General features: G+C 44.8%; 3 protein-coding genes across 4 annotated transcripts in view; 1 reads left to right on the forward strand and 2 right to left on the reverse strand.

Annotated features, from left to right (window-relative positions):
• LOC117590376 (eye-specific diacylglycerol kinase) overlaps window positions 1-19,418 on the forward strand; it is a 103,048-nt gene that overhangs the window by 44,286 nt on the left and 39,344 nt on the right. The window lies entirely within an intron of this gene.
• On the reverse strand, window positions 8,042-9,625 carry LOC117590382 (farnesol dehydrogenase). The gene is made up of 2 exons (XM_034282957.1): window positions 9,018-9,625; window positions 8,042-8,627 (listed from the first exon to the last, which is right to left on the reverse strand). The coding sequence occupies exons 1-2, from the start codon at window positions 9,588-9,590 to the stop codon at window positions 8,451-8,453; spliced, it is 750 nt and encodes a 249-aa protein (XP_034138848.1). The 5' UTR covers window positions 9,591-9,625; the 3' UTR covers window positions 8,042-8,450.
• On the reverse strand, window positions 18,779-19,300 carry LOC117590385. The gene has a single exon (XM_034282959.1). The coding sequence runs from the start codon at window positions 19,295-19,297 to the stop codon at window positions 18,779-18,781; it is 519 nt and encodes a 172-aa protein (XP_034138850.1). The 5' UTR covers window positions 19,298-19,300.

Below are 19,418 nucleotides of genomic sequence, written 5' to 3' on the forward strand. Positions count from 1 at the left end.
CCGACTTTTCTTTTTCGTTTTGGCAGACTTTCTTTTGATTTGGTTTTGTTCTTTGGCCAATTTATAAGTTTATTTGCCTAATGCCAGGAGACCAGCGGGAGCCCAGGGCAGGTCCAGCAGGACACTTAACCCAACAAAGAACTACAACGACAGCAGCAGCAGCAGCAGCAGCAACAAAATCAGAAATATTCATTGAAAACTAATGATGTGGAAAATAGAAAAATTGCCTGCAGTTAGAGGACGAAACGAACTTGGGTCCGTGTGGGCTTGGTTCGTTGGGTTCCTTGGTGGATACTTTCGGTCTCCCTCGCTGTCTGGAGCATTCCGCAAATGCAAACATAAGGGAATGTATGGTGCAGAGGGTCCTCGAAGGATGCGTTGCCCTTTTTGCTGAATTGAGTGGCTAAAGAGGGAGCAAAACTCCAAAAATTGTGCAAATATGAAGATTTTCGTGGCAGCCAAATGTAAATGTTCAATAGAGTGAGAGGTCAAAGATTACCAAAGTGAAAATGTGTTAAAGGAAAAGTAGCTAGAGCTCTTGAGTGTTTTGGTATTAATGAGGTTGATGTTTGAGTTCTTTTCCATTGATCTGAGTGATTGTTATACAAAATTTGACATGCCACATGCCCCATAGACACCACTCTATGGCACAAATTATGTGGCAATTTGGGCCCCAAAGTGCTGCTGCCCCGCCATTGGGGAACATTCAAGAAACAGCAACAGCAGCAGCAACAAAAAAGTGACTGGAAAATGAACAAATAAACAAAACTTCAGTCAATGTGCCGCAGCGATTTCCTCCGCTGATTGATTTTCAAATGTTCGTAATCAATAAAAAGAGAAGACAACAAGTTGGGGCTGGGGAACAAGGAAGAGAAAAATGCAGAGAGTGACGTCAAATGAAAAATTCAATAAATAAATGAAATAATGCCTTGGAAAACAATGGGCAGCATAAATATCTGAATTTTAATAATGAATGAGCCAGAGAGCCAGAGAGCCAGAGAGCCAGAGAGCCAGAGAGCCAGACATATCTAGCCCCAGAAAACCCTACCCAGGCAATGAGACCGACCGCCATCCCAGTGCAAACCCATTTGTCAGTCATTTTTCTTGGTTTTTTGTCATGCTTGGACAATTTTTTGAGCGGTCCTTTTTTATCAGCCCAAGGGGGGAATAAATGTATCAACATTCATTGTAAAGGGAAGAATAGCAACGCGGGCCTGACAGGCTGAGAGTTGTATCTGGAAGCTATATAATCAATTTGTTCAATTTGTTTGCTCTCAATAAATATTTATACAAAAATAGGCAATGCCCCCACAGTTGACAAAATAATCCAAAGAGCCACAAATAAGCCTCCGAGTTTAATTATTCACAAATTCGAACAAGACATTACTGATGAATGAGATGAATGGCTACTTAGCGAAAATCTTCAAATTACTGAATTATTATTACCAGAAATTGTTGTTAACTTCCCAAAGTCGAGTCCCCGCTCTTTCCCTTAAAACAATAGATGCTTATTTGTAATTTCACATATCCCGCTGGGAGTTCTGTGCGGCCCCATTACACGTACATGTCGTAAGTTATTCACAATGTGTATAAGCATCCCATTAATCATCATATAACTATCATGACAGGTTCTTATCGCACTTGGACTGTGTTGTCTCTGGCATCAGCATGGGGAAGTGGGGAAAATTGCGCGACCAGAAGCTTGACCAAAAACTGTCATTCAAATGCGAGTATACTCTCGTATTGTGAGTGTGTGGGACGAGTATTCCTCTGAGACTAAACCACAGTAGAGGCTTATTGAATTTGAGCCACTACTGTCCATCGGCTTGAAATGTCCTTAAAAAGCATTTCAATGTCCGCACATCACACATTTCCAAATACCAAATGTCGAGACGGAGTCAAAACTATTTTCATTGTCAGTTGATTAGCAAACATTTAATTGATTTCTGAACGAAAGTCAAGGTCTGGCCTTTGGGGCCTTCTCCTTCAACCGCCTACCACCAGCAGCCAACTGAGAGAGAAGAGTGCTCGCATTAGATAATTGGCATTTAATTAATGGTTGGATCGGAAAAACTAAAGTGCACTTTCCCCAAAAACATCTGAAAATTTTGCGCTATCAATTAGCCAGGATTTTAGTCGTTTTTTTTCGCTGATGTACAGGCTCGTGTTGCGGTTGTCCCTTGGGGAATCGCTATTCAAATATTTAAAACTTTGTTACAACTTTTTTGGCAGCCCACCGCCCCCCATGCAAGCTCTCAATGTTCCACTCTGTAAATTATAGGAATCGTTGTCGTCTGCCCCCAAAAACTTGTGAAACTTTATCCTTGCCTCCACCGTGGCACCGTGGCACCGTGCCTCCTGTGCCCTTTCTAATGGCATTTTTTTAATAACTAAAAATGTAAAATGCATGCTAGCAAAAAAAAGTTGTTTTTGGCCCCAGAAAATTAACATTTTATGAAGCGCATAGTTTTGGAACACTACTCCACCCGTAGTTTAACGGGCAATTAGGGATTTAATTACGCGCAAGAGGATCTAAATTTATCCTGGCAGTTCAAGTGAAACCTGAGAGAGAATCGTAGCTGCCTTGAATCGGTGAATCGTGCGCTTTAACAATTGTGCTCAGAGGCTATGCTCGCTTTTGCCTACTCTCCTGCGTGTAGTTTTTGCCCACGAAAACACGTTATTATTTTATTTTGTCAATTAAACAACAGCCCGTAATCTTTTGTAATCGTTGGGCATTTATTCAATTACTTTTCTGCCCCCTTTGAATTTCTCATATTTAAGCAGTAAATCGATTACGTTCTCTCGATCAGTTGTCCCTCCCGTTTTTAGGCAAATCAGCTTAATGGAGGGAAGAAAAAATGCTCTCGAGAGTGTCAGCGACAGCAGAAAATCTCGGAAAAACTATCGTCAATTTGGCATGCAAATCACTCAACCTCTGGGGCCATTGCACAAGCATTTCTTTTTATTTATTTTAGTATGTGCCGCATCCCTCTTTTATGGCCAATCATTTAAAAGTGCAATGGGCAAGGGCAGCAGCGCATCCACAGTGGAAGAGTGTGGAGAGAGGCAAAATGGGGGCAGAGGTAGGTGCAGGTAGAGTTTATTGCTTGTCCTTCTCCTCTGTCCCTGTTGCTCTTTCGCATGGCTTGTCTAAACTGTTAACGCAGGAGACGTGGCTTTAAAAAAAAAACTGAAAACTCTCATGAAGAAAAAAACAGAAAGATTTAGGGCTATGAGCGATGTACGGCGAACGCTGTGTACCCTTTCTCCTAGTAAATTCTCCTATTTTGATACGAAATAGTTTTTAAATGTAAATATAATTGTTGAAACAACAAAAGGGACAGCCAGTCAGTGAATAAATCCTCCTCTTTGGCGAGCTAGAGCATTCCTTCCTCTTTTACTGTACCATGAAAGTGATGGAGGAATCCCTCCTGTGTCAGCCTCTTGTGCTGCCTTTCTCTCTCTCTCTCTCTATCTTTTCTGCAGGTCCTTCGTCGTTTTCATTGCATAAAATCCAGCGTTAAGTGAGTTACTCGCCCGATGGAGTGGCACTTGGAGCACCATTGAAGCCATGCAGCTCTCCGCCATGGCTCTGTTGCTGACAATGAAAAGGCTTTCAGGCCTATCAATAGAATATCTGGCCATCCATACATCAATTCCTTGCCTGCATTCTGCATTCTGATTGTAGAAGCAAGCCTAGAAAATAAATCAATTGCTGAAGTCAACAGGTCGGCAAATTGGGCCAAAAAGGGACTCCTCGAGTGGTTCTTGTTCTGCTGCATTAGCTAAGTTGAAAAGTGTTGAAAATTTATGACATTTAAAAAAGATGACGGCACACTGAAGCTCAGAGAGCTCTGCAGAGATATACAGACAAGAATGGAGGGAAAACGGAAACGGATGCTGTGCCGTCGCTCTGCCAGTCCATGTTCTGTGTCCTGTGTCCAACTTCTCTTTTGTTGTGCCCACCATGCTGCTCCACATGCTCCGGTCTGGTCTGGTTACTTCTGTGTCGCCACGAAGCAGCTTAGCAGCGGCCAAAGACCCGAGTCACCCAATATCCCATGTCAAATAAAGAAAATGCCTTTAATTTCGCAATAGTGTGGCTCCAGGGAAGGCAGTCATAAAAAAGAGAAGCACAAGAGGTGCATAAGAGAAGCGCTTAAAATGCGTTTCAGAACTGATTGATTGGGTATTATTATAACTTTTGTTAAAACCAATTCTCAACCCAAGAAGTCTTTGTATTTGGATATACGACGCATGGCCCAGTCTTCAACTATTAACATATTCTTGCCTGAATTCCGTAAAAGTTTATTCCCCCATACTTGGCGGTGGTTTGGTGGTTTTCCCAGCTGGCCGCTGATTTGCGGGTGTCATGCCACCAACTAAAAGGGATCCTTAAACGCTGAATGAATGAAAAGAAAACTGAGGACGAACTTGAGGTTCAGGCATGCTTGACTAACGCCAAAGGCAAATGAAATAACACACAGCAAAAGTAAAGAGAACTCACAAATAAGGAGCAACTTTTGCACCAACAAAAAAATGCAAGGAAAACCTTGATTGGTGGGGAAAACTTTCCATGGCCAAATCCAACGAATGAGAAGAGCTGGCTCTGACTCTGGCTCTGGCTCTGGCTCTCGCGCTGCGCGTGTATTTTATTCGGTTTACAATTCTACGAAATGCCAGCCTCTGTCTGGAAAAAAAAAACCCATAGAAGACAACTGTAAAGTCCTTAATCATGTAAACGAAAGCGTTATGCTGCACTTTATGCGTACACGTGGGGCACATAAAGTAAATGCCCCACACGCGCCACCAGCATGCAGCATCCTTACATTTTCCTTTCAACTATTAGGGAAAAACGCTGCAACATGTGTGCCTGCATTTATTGCAGCTCGGATGAGCATTGGGGATTTTTCGTTTAATTTGAGATGGCAATTTGCCAAATAATCAGGTCTTTGGCGGTTGCCTTCAATGCACTAATGAGTGTTATTCGATAGTTTGTGTACCGCACCGCGTAATGGCTAAGAAAGATATTCAGTTACCAATTAGATGTGCATTTGGGCTTTGCGTGTGGGCTTTTGATTTAGTCTCATTAAAGTATTTCCTAATTTAAAGTGGTTCCACTGATGGTTAGTGGATTCTTATTGTAAATTCGCGAAACTTCTTCTTAAATTTGTATTTAATACATTAAAATACCATTCATCTGCCTGCACACAAAAGAACACAAACTTGTTACGATCAAAGATGACGATTGAATCACAATTGTGGTCATCTTTAGATTTAGTTAAGAAATCGCAAAACTAACAGCATAATATGCCACAATGGCACCCCCATAGATCCCATCGAGTCGACATTTCTAGTTGCTGCATTAAATGCAAATTCAATTGAAATGCTAATTTTCGTTTGCATATGCGACTTTTGACTATTTCCATATGCATTTGTCAATGTTGTTTCAGGCTGTCCTCTTTTCTCTTTACTCTTACTTCGTATTTGAACGTGCGTTCTGTACGTAAGTGTTTGCATTTCTTTGAAACGTTTAGGGGATCTGGACCTACATACAGGGGGTTTCCTGCACCACAATTATTCCCATCGATCGGCGTAAGCCTCTGCCTCTGCCCGAAAATGTCCCAATTATAATGTTTTCAATGCAACCAATAAACGAATGCTGATTCGAAAGGTTTTGAGCAGATTAAGTTCGGTTTGGTTTACCTTTTGTTTGTAACTTTGCAGACGGAATACCCGTCTTAATTTGTCCTTTGGTGAGAGGGAGTCCATTTGATCATAGAAGCAGCCGCATGCCCCGAATGTGTGTGTGTGAGTGTTGTCATAAGGTATATGTCGATGCCAGAGAGCACCACAAGCACGAAACACAACAATGCAAGCTGTGGGTTGCACCCTATGGAAGGACCACTCCAATCCAATGGCCACGGGTGCACTTTTGACCAGGCCAAAAGTCATACATAGCTAAAAGGGTTAGGAGAGAGCAGCAGAGTGGACTAAAAATGCCCTAAACATGCAGCCTGCCTCTCCTTCTCCTTCTGCTTCTCGGAAATGAAATTAAAACTTGCATTTGAGCGAAAAAATCTCTAAAAATATATCTGCTTTTCTTTAGAGTTGCCTCAAATGCAATTACGAGCACAATTTTTATGTGGGGACAAGGGCAAGAGCAAGAGCAATTGCAAACATTTTATTAAAGATAATACACACTGGGACAACAAGCAAGAGACACTCTCACAGAGCCAGCGGTGTAGAGTACAAACATTCCATGCTAATCCACACTGAAAGAAAGGCCGCAGAAAGCATTAGAAACCCGATTTGTCGTGTATTTTATGAACCTAAGTTAGATGTAACTACTTTTACTTTAAATTGAATGCCAATTTTCATTCAGACTTTGTCCTAAATGGCCCTCGTCTTTTGCATAAATTACATATTTAATCCGTTGAAAGCCCCACGAGACTTTTAGTCTTTTGGTTGATAGTTTTCGCGGCTGTTGACTTAAACTGACAAGCGGAGGGCGCCGAGAGAGAGCGAGCAATGTCTATAACCTGCTGCCAGCAGAGAAAGGAGGAGTATATGAGGGACATAAAACTTCTGCCGCTATATATGACATTTGTTATAAATTTAATTAAAACAAAATGCCGGAAATGAGTGAAGTGCCGTGGCAGTTTTCATGTGTGTGTGTGTGGTGGTAACAAAAGCGGAAACTTGTCTAACTGCAGACAGACAGACAAACTTGGGTAAAATGGAGGAGGAAGAGCTCACACACATTCTGGGAATACAAAGACTCCTGCCATCCCACCCACCATCCTCCATGCTTCTCACACATCACAAAAAGTTTCCAACAACAAAAAATGTAAAAAACTGAAGGCTAAAAACCGAAGTTGGGAATACTCTAGATGGAAAACCGAAAAAAACGCTGATCTGTGGTTGCCTTCAGGAATATTTCCCAGCACAAATTCCACAAGTTTTGCTTTCTTTTTAGAGAATAATATTTCGTAAGGATTTTTTCTCCCTCTCCCATTTATTTGTAAGGAGTTTTGAGGAGCAGCATACGAGTATGTGTGGGGCAAAAGTCCTCCGTTTCTTATACAGAAACAAACAAAAAATCCCGCCCATCCGCTGAAATGCGAGCATTCAAATGGTTTCACCCTGAAACTTTGCAAAAATGAAATAAAATAAAATAATTACACACATACATATGTACGTATCTGGGCCAAAATGGGGTGGGGGAGGTGAAATCCTTGGTCCTTGAAATTCCTCGACTTAAGCCACGTCTGAAACTTTTGGCAGCGTGTAATTTTCCGGGCAAGTGAATGCAAAAGCGACTTGCGAATGCAATTAAATGCCCCACAATGAGGCTGCGGCTACCCTAAGTAACTAGTCGTATAGAGATATTATCGTTCAGATATGTACATAAATGTATGTACATATGTGTATATGCATGCATGTACTTTCTGGCTTTTCAAAAGGGAATTCTATAATTATGTGGTCCGGCCCACAACTACTTTTCTCTCACAAAAACTTCTGTCCCAAAACCCAAAACCTACGAGTAGCCACCGCCACCGCCACCGCGAACGACACCGCCACCGCATCTAAAAGCATATCAAAAAGTTTGTGGCATAACGCGCTCTGTTGCTTCCCGATCGTATGGTGATGGCGATGGTGATGGTGATGGTGTTGGTGGCACATCCAGACATGTGTCTGACTTAATTTAATCACACAAATTGTTTTCCAAAACTTATTTAAAACATGCAGCTATGTATGTGAAGCCGCGAATAAGAGGAGGCAAGGCACACATTGAGGCTAACTGAAAGGATTTAAGGGCCCCTTATAGTTTGGGGTACCGCTTGGGCGCTTCATCTATAAATCTAATCTAAATCCAGACATATATCTTCCAAAACAATGCATGTTTTCATTTAGATATTTGTGTTTCCACGAACGATTTCTGTAGTTTTTGCAGCCATTCTTTTGTGGCTTTGTTCAGTCGCCCCAAACACAATTGACGTTTGAATTTTTCATCGAGTCCCAAGCTAATATTGTGTTCGGCATGGCATCGATTTGTGGGCCATTTTGTGGGTCGTTTATTAATTTATAAAAATCTGAATTATTTATGGTGCCACAGATTTGTTGACTAACCGAAAGGCCAAACAGTCGAAACCGTCGAATAATCATGACAGTTACAATAACAATAAAAACGAAATGTAAACGCGTAGAGAGAGAGAGAGCGGGAGCGGGAGCGGGAGCGGGAAAATGTAGGGCCCACCTCTCTTCTCCCTCCACTTGAATTTATGTATCTGTATCTGTATCTGTATCTGAGGTCGTTCCCCTTCTCTGTTTCGTTTATTTGATTGCCATTGAGTGTCGATTACAGTGCTTACAACCACTACGGGGTGGGCTGGTCCGTGGCCTAATCTGTTATCAGTATGCGGGTTGGGGGGTTCTGTGTGCTATCAAAAGTATTCGCCAACGGCGCGCAACGTTATCTGCTCCACCTGGGCATGGGGCGGCGTGGAGAGGGCATAGAGCACTGCCTGGGCCACATCGTCCGCCTGGAGTATCACATTGCCCAGCTTTTCTTTGGTTTCGTCTGGCACGATTTCGGTGGCCACCCAACCGGGATTGATGCTCTGAAAGAACGGAAGAAAATCCAAGAGTTTGAATTTAGAATTGCGTTGAAAATTACAGAATTAAGTAGAAATCCATTCAGGAAACTATCGCGAAGGGAGAAGAAATGAGATTTAACACTGCTGGGAAATGTTTGAGAAAATGTCCATGATAAGGGAAGGAAATCCGGGCTTTATCTTGAGATCTCCAATGGGGAAACTGTACAGAAGGCAAGACTTTATGTAGTTCATGAAATATTCCCAATTTATCAACTCAAAGATAATTTCTATTCAAATATTTGTAACTACTTTGACCCAAAACGATCATGTTCTGGCTAATTTTATTCATTGAGCTCTTGAAATTGAAAAACATTTCAGTTGGAATTATGGATGGAATCGATTTGTTGATCTCACCGTTGTCTTGATCTTGGATCCGTGTGCTATGAGCTCCTGTCTGCATATTTCGTGTACAGCCGTGAGAGCAAACTTGCTGGGTGTGTAGGCATTGAGGCTCTCGTCGACCGGATCTGGCTTGTAGCCACCCAAACCAGCGGTGCTGTTCACAAAGAACAAATGTCCTGGAACCTGTCGACGGCGCATGCTGCTAGTGGCCAGTTTGGTGCAGTAGATGCTGCCCATGAGATTCGTTTGCAGGACATTGCTGATCTCCTGGGTGGGCATATCGATCAGCTGGCCACCCAGTACAATGCCCGCATTATTGATCAGCACATCAATGCCACCCAGCTCCCGTTCGATCCACTCGAAGGTGCCATTCACCTGCGACTCCTTCGACACATCGCACGTGCGCTGATGGAAGAGCCTCTGCTGCTCCAGGGGCAGCGATTGGCGCAGCTGCTCCAAGCGTTCGGTGCGCCGGGCCAGCGCCACCACCTGAAGGCCAGCGGCCACCAGAAGTCGGGCACAGGCAGCCCCAATGCCCGAACTGGCGCCACTTATCACTGCCACACGATTCTGCCAACGTTCCATGTTCTTTCGCGACTGGCACACAACTGAGTGGCTCGCTGTGCAGTGGAGTGGGTTTTATTTGTTTCGTTGCTTATCTGGCTCTGGCTCTGCCTCTATGACTCTCTCTCTCTCTCTCTCTCTGTGATCCAAGGGATGACGTGTCCCCCCTGTTAGCTGGTCATACGATTCGGCAGCGTCTGCTGGTAACAGATGTTCAGACTGCCCCGTTCCCCGCCTCCAACTCTAGGTTTTGTTGTTATCAAAACCAGCAAGACCCCGAGAGCCATGGGCCATAAGTTCCCGTTCCCTTTGATAGTGGAAAAGGAATGAAAGTGCGAGATGGGGTTATTGTTTGAGGATCGGAAGACATTGTGACATATGCTCCAGTTGGCTGTTTCCCTGTTTCACTGGATGGCCTCCTGTAAGCCTCTACTCGGAGTCATTTTCCCCCAATTTGTATCGAGGCCTTAAGGGTGTAGGCACGCAATGCAGCTAAATGGCGCCTCAAGTTATGGCAATCCCCACACCCACATGGTGTTGCATTTCCATGTGGCATGTGTGGCATGCACTACTTTATCGCTTGACATATTTTTCCGGCTTTTTTATGTCCGCTCGTAACATTTCAAGAGAGGGAGAAGGAGAAAGTGTTGCTTAAATGTGCGAGAAAGAAAGATAAAGAGTGGAAGCGGTGGCTGGCATCTAGTTGCAACATGTTGCAATAGGTTGCCCAATGAATGCCCCATCAAATCAGACAGAGAGAGTGAGAGTGCGAGACCATTTTGCAAGGCCCTTTATCATGCAATTACTCATGCAACAAACGATGACACAGGAGCACCGCCAGAACGAAGGACACTTGAGATAAGGACAAACAAATTGCTTCTGATTTGGGTTATTCCTTTACGCCACGAATCTGATTAGTGCCACGCAGCGAAGGGGGCTCCATTCGAAGAGTACGATGAACCACAGGATAGCAAAGAACTCGACTCCCATGATTAGCATTTAAGTCCTAGACACAGACGCTGCTATCTTCCATCCTGCTCCGTGCTCAAAGCAGAGACAGTCTCATCAATATATTCTGATGACAAAATGCAGCATCAAATTGATGCACGGTAATTTGTTTGGATTTTCTTGGATCACTCTCACGCACCGAGCAATCCCACGGACAGGACCCTACTCTAGGGTGGCTCAGTGACAGATTCTCCTACAGAGGCTCTCCTACCTTTGCGACTCGCTCCTCACTTTGGCGAACTCTCATTTGCTGCCACAAAACGTGTCAGTCGTTAGTTGAATGTCCCTTCTATGTTTTTCGGGATATGCGAGGGAAAACTTGTTATAACCTTCGATTGGCAACACCGTTTGCTGCTTTAGAATAATGAATAAGGCATCGAAAAGACTTAAAGCAAATTTACAAGCTAAACATATTAAAGATATTAAATAATGAAAGAATTTATCGCCCAGTCAAGGGAATATTGATAGCCAAAGAAGCTTCAATATGTAAAAGAAAGACGAGAAAAAAGTCAAATGTGAGTGGAAACGTTTTTATCGAAGCCCACAGCGAGTAGCGAGTGGGCGAGTACACAAAACCGAGAGGTTTTTCTTTAGCGAGAGTTAGAGCGAGTTGATGCTGAAGAAAATTCTCTTTCTGTCTTCCCATTTGCTGCTGTTGCGTTTCCAAGCAATTTCCATTATCAAATGTTTTCATTTACCATACAAATGGTGGAACATTCTCTGGGCTATGCACCAGGGGAGCATAGAATTCTCTCGCATAGATAAGGGGTGCATATTTTTCACCCAGGAGTCTGTTTGTGTGCGTGTGTGTGGGAGAGAGGAGTTTGTGGTTGCTGCAAAATTAATTAGAGAGAGGAATGTGGTTTCCGAAAGGTATTTGAGCAGTGTCTGCACTCGTCGTACTTGCGTTTCAACTTCTAACAGCTTAGGAAGACCAGAAACTAGAAGGTTCTACGAAACCCTGTTAAATCCGCGACACATGGCACATTGTCAACAAAAGTTCAAGCCCCAATGCCATTTCTGCTTAATGAAGTCCTTGATGAAGTAACCTTGCAGGCGCTTCAGTAAGGACGCCACAGTCAAGAGGTTGGGCATCGTTCCTCCTTCCTAATCCTGAATCTGTTTGGTTTTCTCTTAGCAGATGCAGATTGGGTTGAACTGAAGATGCTGCTCCCAATGCCCTAAGCCGAGAGTTGCGAACCAGAACATGGCTCTGCATCTGCTTGATAGACCGTCTCTCAAATGCATTTTTCGCACAACAGTCTTTAAGCATATCCCCTGCTAATTTATCATGGACTCCCCGGTTTCGCCATGTTTCTTTTTCCCCCCATTAAGGCACATATATCCTTGGCCACAAAATGGCAAGGAGAGACACGACTTTGCCCAAAATCAAAGTCAAGCCCTTGGCCAACATTGCGGAGCTCTGTGTCTGTGTGGAAATCCCCTGACCACAATGCCCAGAACCGAAGCATGTGTGTGGCTGGGCAGCCAGCCATTTACCGCGCCACATAAGACCCCTAACTATGGCTCACAGATTCGTCCTTCGTTCTCCCTGATGGAAGGAGCGCCAGAGAAAAGTTTACACTTTGGTTTTCTTTTTTGTTTCCTTTTTGTTTTTGTTTTTGTTTTCGTTTTGGCAGGGAAATGGAAATGGGAAAAGCCCCGCCTCTGCTGCAGATTTAGAGGCAGTTTAGAGGAGGATGAATCGGCGAGACCGAAGGCCACAGAAAAGAGGGGATAATAATTCTTGTTTTAAAAAGGCATTTCATTCAGAAGTAGAGTAAGTGCATATCTTGTTGTTGTGTTTTTTCTTAGGGCGGGAATGATGCTTGATGCTTTCGTTAAACAGGAACCATAAAATTACCTCTATAGGGGGCACAACTCCAAGAGGAGTTGCAACATTGTGGCAGCCTTACACCTGTTCGATACTCACAAGAAACAAGACAATTGCCGTCGCAACAATGTTTTCTGGCGTCTTTCGAGCTTTTGCCTTTGTTCGCTCTTTTGTTGGTCATTTGAGGGCTCGTTTTGTGGCCTCATTAATGGTGTGTGGCAAGTGAGGGGGAGTGAGAGAGCGAGAGAGAGAGTGATCAAGCGGCTGAGGGAGATGGGTGTGTGTGGCAAATAATGACCTCTGGGAGGGAAGGGGACATTAAAATTACATCATGATTTAAGGAGAAATACCACAACCCATCGAGAGACACCGAATGCTGGATAGACTCTAGCAATTCCACACAGAAAAAGTGTTTGCCATGTTGGTGTTTCATGCCATTCGTTTCTGTATGATCCTTTCCAAGTGCTAAAGGAGTGTTCCTTGCGTATCCCAATATGAACTTCTTCCGTGTTCCCTCAACTGTTCCATTAGCGATTTACTTACATAGTCTCTCCTCTCTCTCTCTTTCCCTTTAAGTGCTTCGCACCTTTCTGCCTCTTGCCATTGCTCCTCTTAGCAAAGGGCTTGGCTTTTTGCATTTGCTGTTGTTTTATTATTCCCTTTGTATTTTTACGCTTAACTCAATTTGTTGGGCGAAATAAAGTACACTGCGACGCCCTGCCCCTGCCCCTGCCCCTGCCCCTCCCCGTGCCACGCTCCTCTTCCTCTGCCACGCCCAAGGGAATGGAAATGTGGGACGGCAGCGACTGAAGGTATAGAAAATTATTGCCCAACGGAAAACAATTATTTTGTGCTGGTTTTCATTTCGCCCCCTTCCCTCCAAGGGTGCTGTGTGGGCCATTAATGTGGGACGTGTGTGCCAGGAGCCCTCTATCGAGTGGTAGATCCTACGTGCCCATCAAATGGATGGAACCGTCCACCCTCCAGGGTGTGGCATCCACATCCACAATCGCGTATCGTGTAATCTGAATATTGCCGTTGCACTTCCCCTCTCTCGGGAGGGACACACGAGAGTCGAGAGAGAGTCGGTCCAACCTGGCTATTAAATTGCATTCGCTTTTTGGTCTCTCTCTCTCTCTCTCTAGCTCCCTGGTGCTCCTAGGGCCATTTAGGGTTATCGACTTGCAGCAGGACTGACTGGCCGGCACTTGGTATATGCCTTTGGGCCATTGGGCAGGGCAAAGCGTTTGTTGATTCATTTCGAAAAACATTTGAAATTTGAGTAGAGTTTCAATGGGACTTGCGGCTCATTCTATATATCCCCCCAAGCGATATAATAATATAATATAATAAATAAATAGATTGCACTTTGTGTGATTCGTTTACACATAAAAGCGGAGCGCAAAAGGCAACAATTCACAGAGAAACACTCTGGGAATAAGTGGCTGCTCCTGCTTTCTGCTTCATGGGATCTCTGGCATAGGGTATCAAGTGCTTTGACAATGTTTTCTTCTTGTTTTCCATCGCGTTTTTGCCTTGATTCACGTTTTGCTACATTTCGCTCTTTTTTGTCCTTTGTTTTTCTGCCCTTTCTGTTCGGAGTGTGGTTCGAGTGAGGCCCACATGGCGTATGTGTGATATTTGTTAATGCGTGTAATTAAGCAGCACGTTCCTCTCCTGCTGGCTGCTGCTGCTTCCTTCCTGCTTTCCTTTCTGGCTTTCCCCGTGCCTCCTCCTGCCTTTTTCGTGTGTTGCTGCTGGCAACTTCCGCCTAGCGCCTGTTTTTGATGCGGAAACATGAAACTCTAATTACCCAGAAAATGTCCAGGAAGCGAAACATGTGCACAGCCCTGCCGCTTCCCTCGCACAACTCTTAACTGAATCGTAGGCACTGCGAATCACTAATTTTGGACAGAGATACAGAGTGAGAGAGTGATAGCGATGGACAATGTCCAGAGAGGCAGACAGGTGGGCGGACATCTGCTCGCAGGGAAATAGACCTATCCTGGACACTTCTGAAAGCTAAAGACTAAAAACAAACCGCTAGGGCAGCAGCACCCAGCACCCAGCACCCAGCACCCACAACCAGCTTTGATGCTCAATTATCAAACCCATGCGACGTGCGGGCTGGAAGCTTTCATTATAATTTGGCCTATCGTTGGGAGGAAACACCTGTGTCCATCCATATACATAGGCTACCCTGCGGCATATTCTATCAAGGGTAGGACGGCGGAGAAGGCAAAGGCAAAGGCAAAGGCAAAGGCACTAATGCGCACTTAATTTCCCTCGAACTTTGACTCTTAATGTCACCCAAATGGAAAAGCAATTTTTTCAAGGTGAAATTTCAGCGACTGTTGCCCCCCAGGGCCAGCAAACTTAACTACATGTACGAGTATGTGTTAAATCTCTTTAAATGTTCGTAGCTATTTATTTATCATACGAAGTTGCGGAGACCCTGAAGGCTCATCTCTCTTCGCAAAGTTGCTGCAGCGGTTAGGGCTCCAATTCTCCTTGGATTACTCAGGGTCCTACAAATTGCAATGGACTTGCTCTGCCTCTCTAGATTTCAGACATTCAAATCCACATAATTCATAATTTTAGCGAGCGATGCGACATGCAGCAATGCCCCTCGGTTGGTTATCCTTAGTGTGGTTGTTGCCTGGGCATCGCCAATTATGCCGCTTGACTACTTTTGCAATTTGTTACGGCTTTTGGTCAGTACGTGTGCACAATTCATTAAAGTGCAACAAATTAATGTGACATTTGATGCGCCGCCGCCTGCACAGGCATCCAGATATATTTTTTATGCTACTGGAAGCAGAGCACTGATGCAGTTTTAGCAGCCACGCATTTGGTGCATTTCATGAATGGGCTTCCTTCGTGCTGGAAACCCAGTGAATAGTGAAAAGTGAACCCACGGGAGCGTTGAGCATGTGCCTTTTGGCTTCCAATGCTCTCCCTCTGAGGCTCGCTTTGTGGCAGCAATACCCATTTTGATTGCGATTACCTGTAAAGTGAAGTGACTGCTGCCGGCCTCGTGGCGTGTGGCATGTGGCATGTGGCATGCGTGGCGCATGGCCTGTCGACTGTCATAAAGAGTCGCACGACAAACGTGAAAGAAACGAGGAGGTGGCAGTTCCAGTGTTCAGGTTATCGAAGTGACAATTGCGTATGAGCAGCAATTTCCGTTTAGTTGCACTTCTGGCCTGGTAATTGCAATTCCCCATCCTCTCATGCCCCCCCCCCCTCATGTGCAACATTCTGTGGCAAGCAACTGCAGCAGTTATTGCAGTGAGTGCCACTCGCTGTTCTCTAATTAAATCATAAAGTAACGTACATTAAATGCATTTGAGTGCTTTTTTCTGCATTTCTGACACTTTAATAAGGATATTCCTGGAAGGGACTTTCGCGGGGGCTGCTGTACACCTGCAGTCATTGCATTGTGATCTCGTTTCCTGGAAACTACTACGACATGCTGGCCACCTACACAGGCCCCATAGAAGTCAGCTCAGCAGTCGGGTAAACCCTTCAATTCCCAGAAAGCTTTGCCCACCTACAGCTGTCGCTGGCGGTGCATCCAGAGCTGAGCTGTTCCTGGAATGGAATCTCATTTGCTGCCACTTGCAGCTACAGCTGCTGATTATTACTGCTATTCATGGAAAGGGAATTGCTTTAGCTGAGTGCACTTTTCGCTTGGTGTTGCTTCCAGAAATAGACTTACTCTTTGGCTTTGTTCTAGGTGGATTCGTGGGCTTTGGGACGTTCTGGATTAAAAAAAAAAAAGGTTCCTAAAAGCCAGCCTCCAGCCAGATGGGATTTGCTTTGCTGCATAAGCAGAGCTCCGCGCTGATGCACGTTGGACATCATACGGCAGCTCTTTATGGAAGTTCTTGGCACACTTTTAAACTTATGGAGCTCCTAAAGCTTTTGCTGGCCATCTGCTGTTGACATAGGACAGAGTGTCTAGACATCTGATGCCATGACCACTCATGGCTGCAGCAAGACAGAGAGTGAGAGAGAGGGGGAGCAGCTATCGTACTGTAGCTGTGTCTATTAAAGGAATCCAACACGACATCAGGGCACAGCAGAGCCGAGCAGAGCAATCAGATTGGGACACATCCCAGGACGTAACCTGCAATCTGATGCGGTACGTGGCTAAGCATCAAACTCGACTGCTCCTGCACAACGACTGCAGTTACAGGACACTATGTGTAAAGAGTGCATGGAGCATGAAATGGCATTTACTGTGGCCTGCAGCGTGACTTCTGTCACCTGTCGACACTTTTATGGCAAGTGTCGAGGCATTCATCAAGTGTTGGATTCGACAAAGAAATGTTTCATAATTGCAGCACCGCTCAGTCACACCTCCTCTCAACTCCTCTCTCCACCCACCAGTCAGCAGTCGGTAGATAATATTTCTGCGGTAATTGTCTGTCAGGAGACGTAAGTGGCATAATAATTAGTGCCACATAAAACTGAGGCAGTGACTTGCGTAAAGAATAACTACTACTTCCCAGTGTACTTCTCTCTCTCTCTCTCTCTCTCTCTCTCTCTCTCCGCACTAATGATGACGATTGGGGTGGACGTACTAATGATTCGCAATTACGACTCGTAATAAAAATCAACGTGAATGCTTTGTTCTCCGCTAAAATAACTGAATGTCTACCAATCAATTCGAACAATAGAGATACATATGATCATACAATAAACTCCCAACCACACACTTGCATTGCCGATGGTCTGGGGCTCTATCTGACTCAGTTATGCAATTCCCAATACTAATAGGCATTTACCGGCACTGGAATCCTTCGTCTTTGTTAAACTCCCAAAACACAAATCAACGCACCTTCCACTCCATCCAGTACATCCAGCCACTCCATTTCAGTAATGTTGAGAGCAATTCGCTGAGTGGAGTGTTAGCATCTGTGGACTACACGCTACTCTCTAGTCCATTCCACTCCACTCCACTCCACTCCACCAAACTGTTGCCCGTAAATAAACTGCCCAAATTTGTCTAATGCGCTGATCCCACAAGTACCCCAGTCCTCCCACCCAGCCACCTTCTCTTTTGTCGAGTGCTCGCCGCCATCCACCATTTACTCCAGTGGCAGCCATTGTCTTTGCTCCCCGTTCTGTGCATAATTCACGAGTTCAAATTGCCAAACGCCACATAAATGTACGAGCAGGCACGTATTTATATGCGAATCTCCCTCTACCCCACAGCAACCACAAAAGTATAAGTATAAGCAGAGGGGTGTGCTCTTTTTTTCTTCGTTTTCTTTTGGGTCTTATATACGAGTGTATGTATGTATGGGTGGGATATAGAGGGCTATGCATGGGGGGTATACATGTGGGTTTTGGGTCGCCTCTGACTTTGCGGCCTGCATGCAAATTTTATGTTTTAATAATAAGTCTGTGGCATGCAAGCATCGCATATTTTATGCCAATTGCTGGGGGCAGATGTTGCCAAGGGGGGAGAGGAATTTCCCCAGGCTTGGGGACTACACCTGGAGTTCAGGCAGTCAATCCTTCAGGCGGTAAATCCCTTCTTGAAGTCCCTCTTCTGTTTGTCTGTCGTCGTTCAGTTTGCCTTCCATTCAGTCACTCTTGCAGTTAGCCGCGCATTCAGTCACTCATTTAGTTGGCCATTCACAGCATCACTCATTCAGTTCACTCATTCTTTCCTGCCGCGAGCCCACTTAGCGGTTTGTTTTTTCCACAACCAAAAAGCGGGCATCATTTTCACGATATGCCCGGCATATCTTTTGGTTTCCCAATTGCTTGTCCCCTTCCTCGTGTGCAACATTGTTTCAGCAGCTGCACCACACATGCATGAAAATTGATTGCATTTATGGCTGCATTTGTCGAGAGAGAGAGCAAGTAGAAATGTAGAAATATAGAGCAGTGCATGTCCAATGTGCAGTGCTGCAGTCCAGGGTGCAGTGCGTGTGGTCATGCAAAATGCAAATCCATGGGAATGAAGTATGAGTACGAGTAATATGAGCCATGGCCATGTTTCCTATGAGTGTTTCGCAGTGGGACTTACAGTGAAATTGGGAGGGTTTCATGAAACTTTTAAAATAAAAAGTGGAACTTAAAATGGTATGTGGAAAGTACACTTAATTGGATATTTCTAGTCCCACTGTGTGCTTTTATGTTTCTGCTGTTTTGGGGTTTTCTTTGGCATACATTTTCCTTTCGCACTTAATTAACAGTCGCACTGCTTTTTGCTGACGCGTGCAACATGCAACAACAGATTTGGAAAATGGGCACTTTTATTTGTTACAACTAGCAAAAAAAAAACACACACACACACACACAGAACAAGAACAAAAAGGAGGAGAGCAACAAAGTGCTTTCTCCCCATTTAGCAGGACTTGAAAATGGTTGCATTGACCTCATACTTGCAGAGCTTTCGCTTGGTCACACCGTCCTTGGGGCTCAGGCCATAGACAGTGCCCTCCAGCGTGTACAGGGTATTGGGATGATACATGAACTTCAGGAGGGCCGTGTCCGGTGGCACCTGAATCCTGTTCATCATGTAGACACCTGCCTTCATCGGACAGGCGAGACTCATGTTGCTGGCCCCCTTCGAGAGCATCAGCTTGGCCGCATTGTTCCAGGCGGACACATGTCGCATGTACTTCCAGAAGTCACATGTCTTTACCGTGGAATTGTACAGGGTGCGCGGCAGTTCGGTGCGCGAGGACGAGCCACCGGCGCTCCGTTTGCGTGGCTGCTGCAGCAGCACCAGCTGCCACAGTGGTATGGCCACATCTTGGCGCACTGTCGTCACCGAGGACATGGTGTTGTTCTTCTCGTACATTTTCATCTTGAGGCCATAATTGGGCGTGTCCCATGTCCGAAACCCCACCAGCTTCATCATATAGCAATGCTGCATGAAGAAAAACAACAAAAGGAAGATCTCTTTGAGTTCGAATTGTGTTCGGATATGTAAAGGACTCCCACACGGCACCTGCTTGGAGTGCGGCAGGCAACCGATCAGC

This window comes from Drosophila guanche, unplaced genomic scaffold (assembly GCF_900245975.1).
Source record: "Drosophila guanche unplaced genomic scaffold, DGUA_6, whole genome shotgun sequence".
In the NCBI taxonomy this organism is placed as follows: domain Eukaryota; kingdom Metazoa; phylum Arthropoda; class Insecta; order Diptera; family Drosophilidae; genus Drosophila; species Drosophila guanche.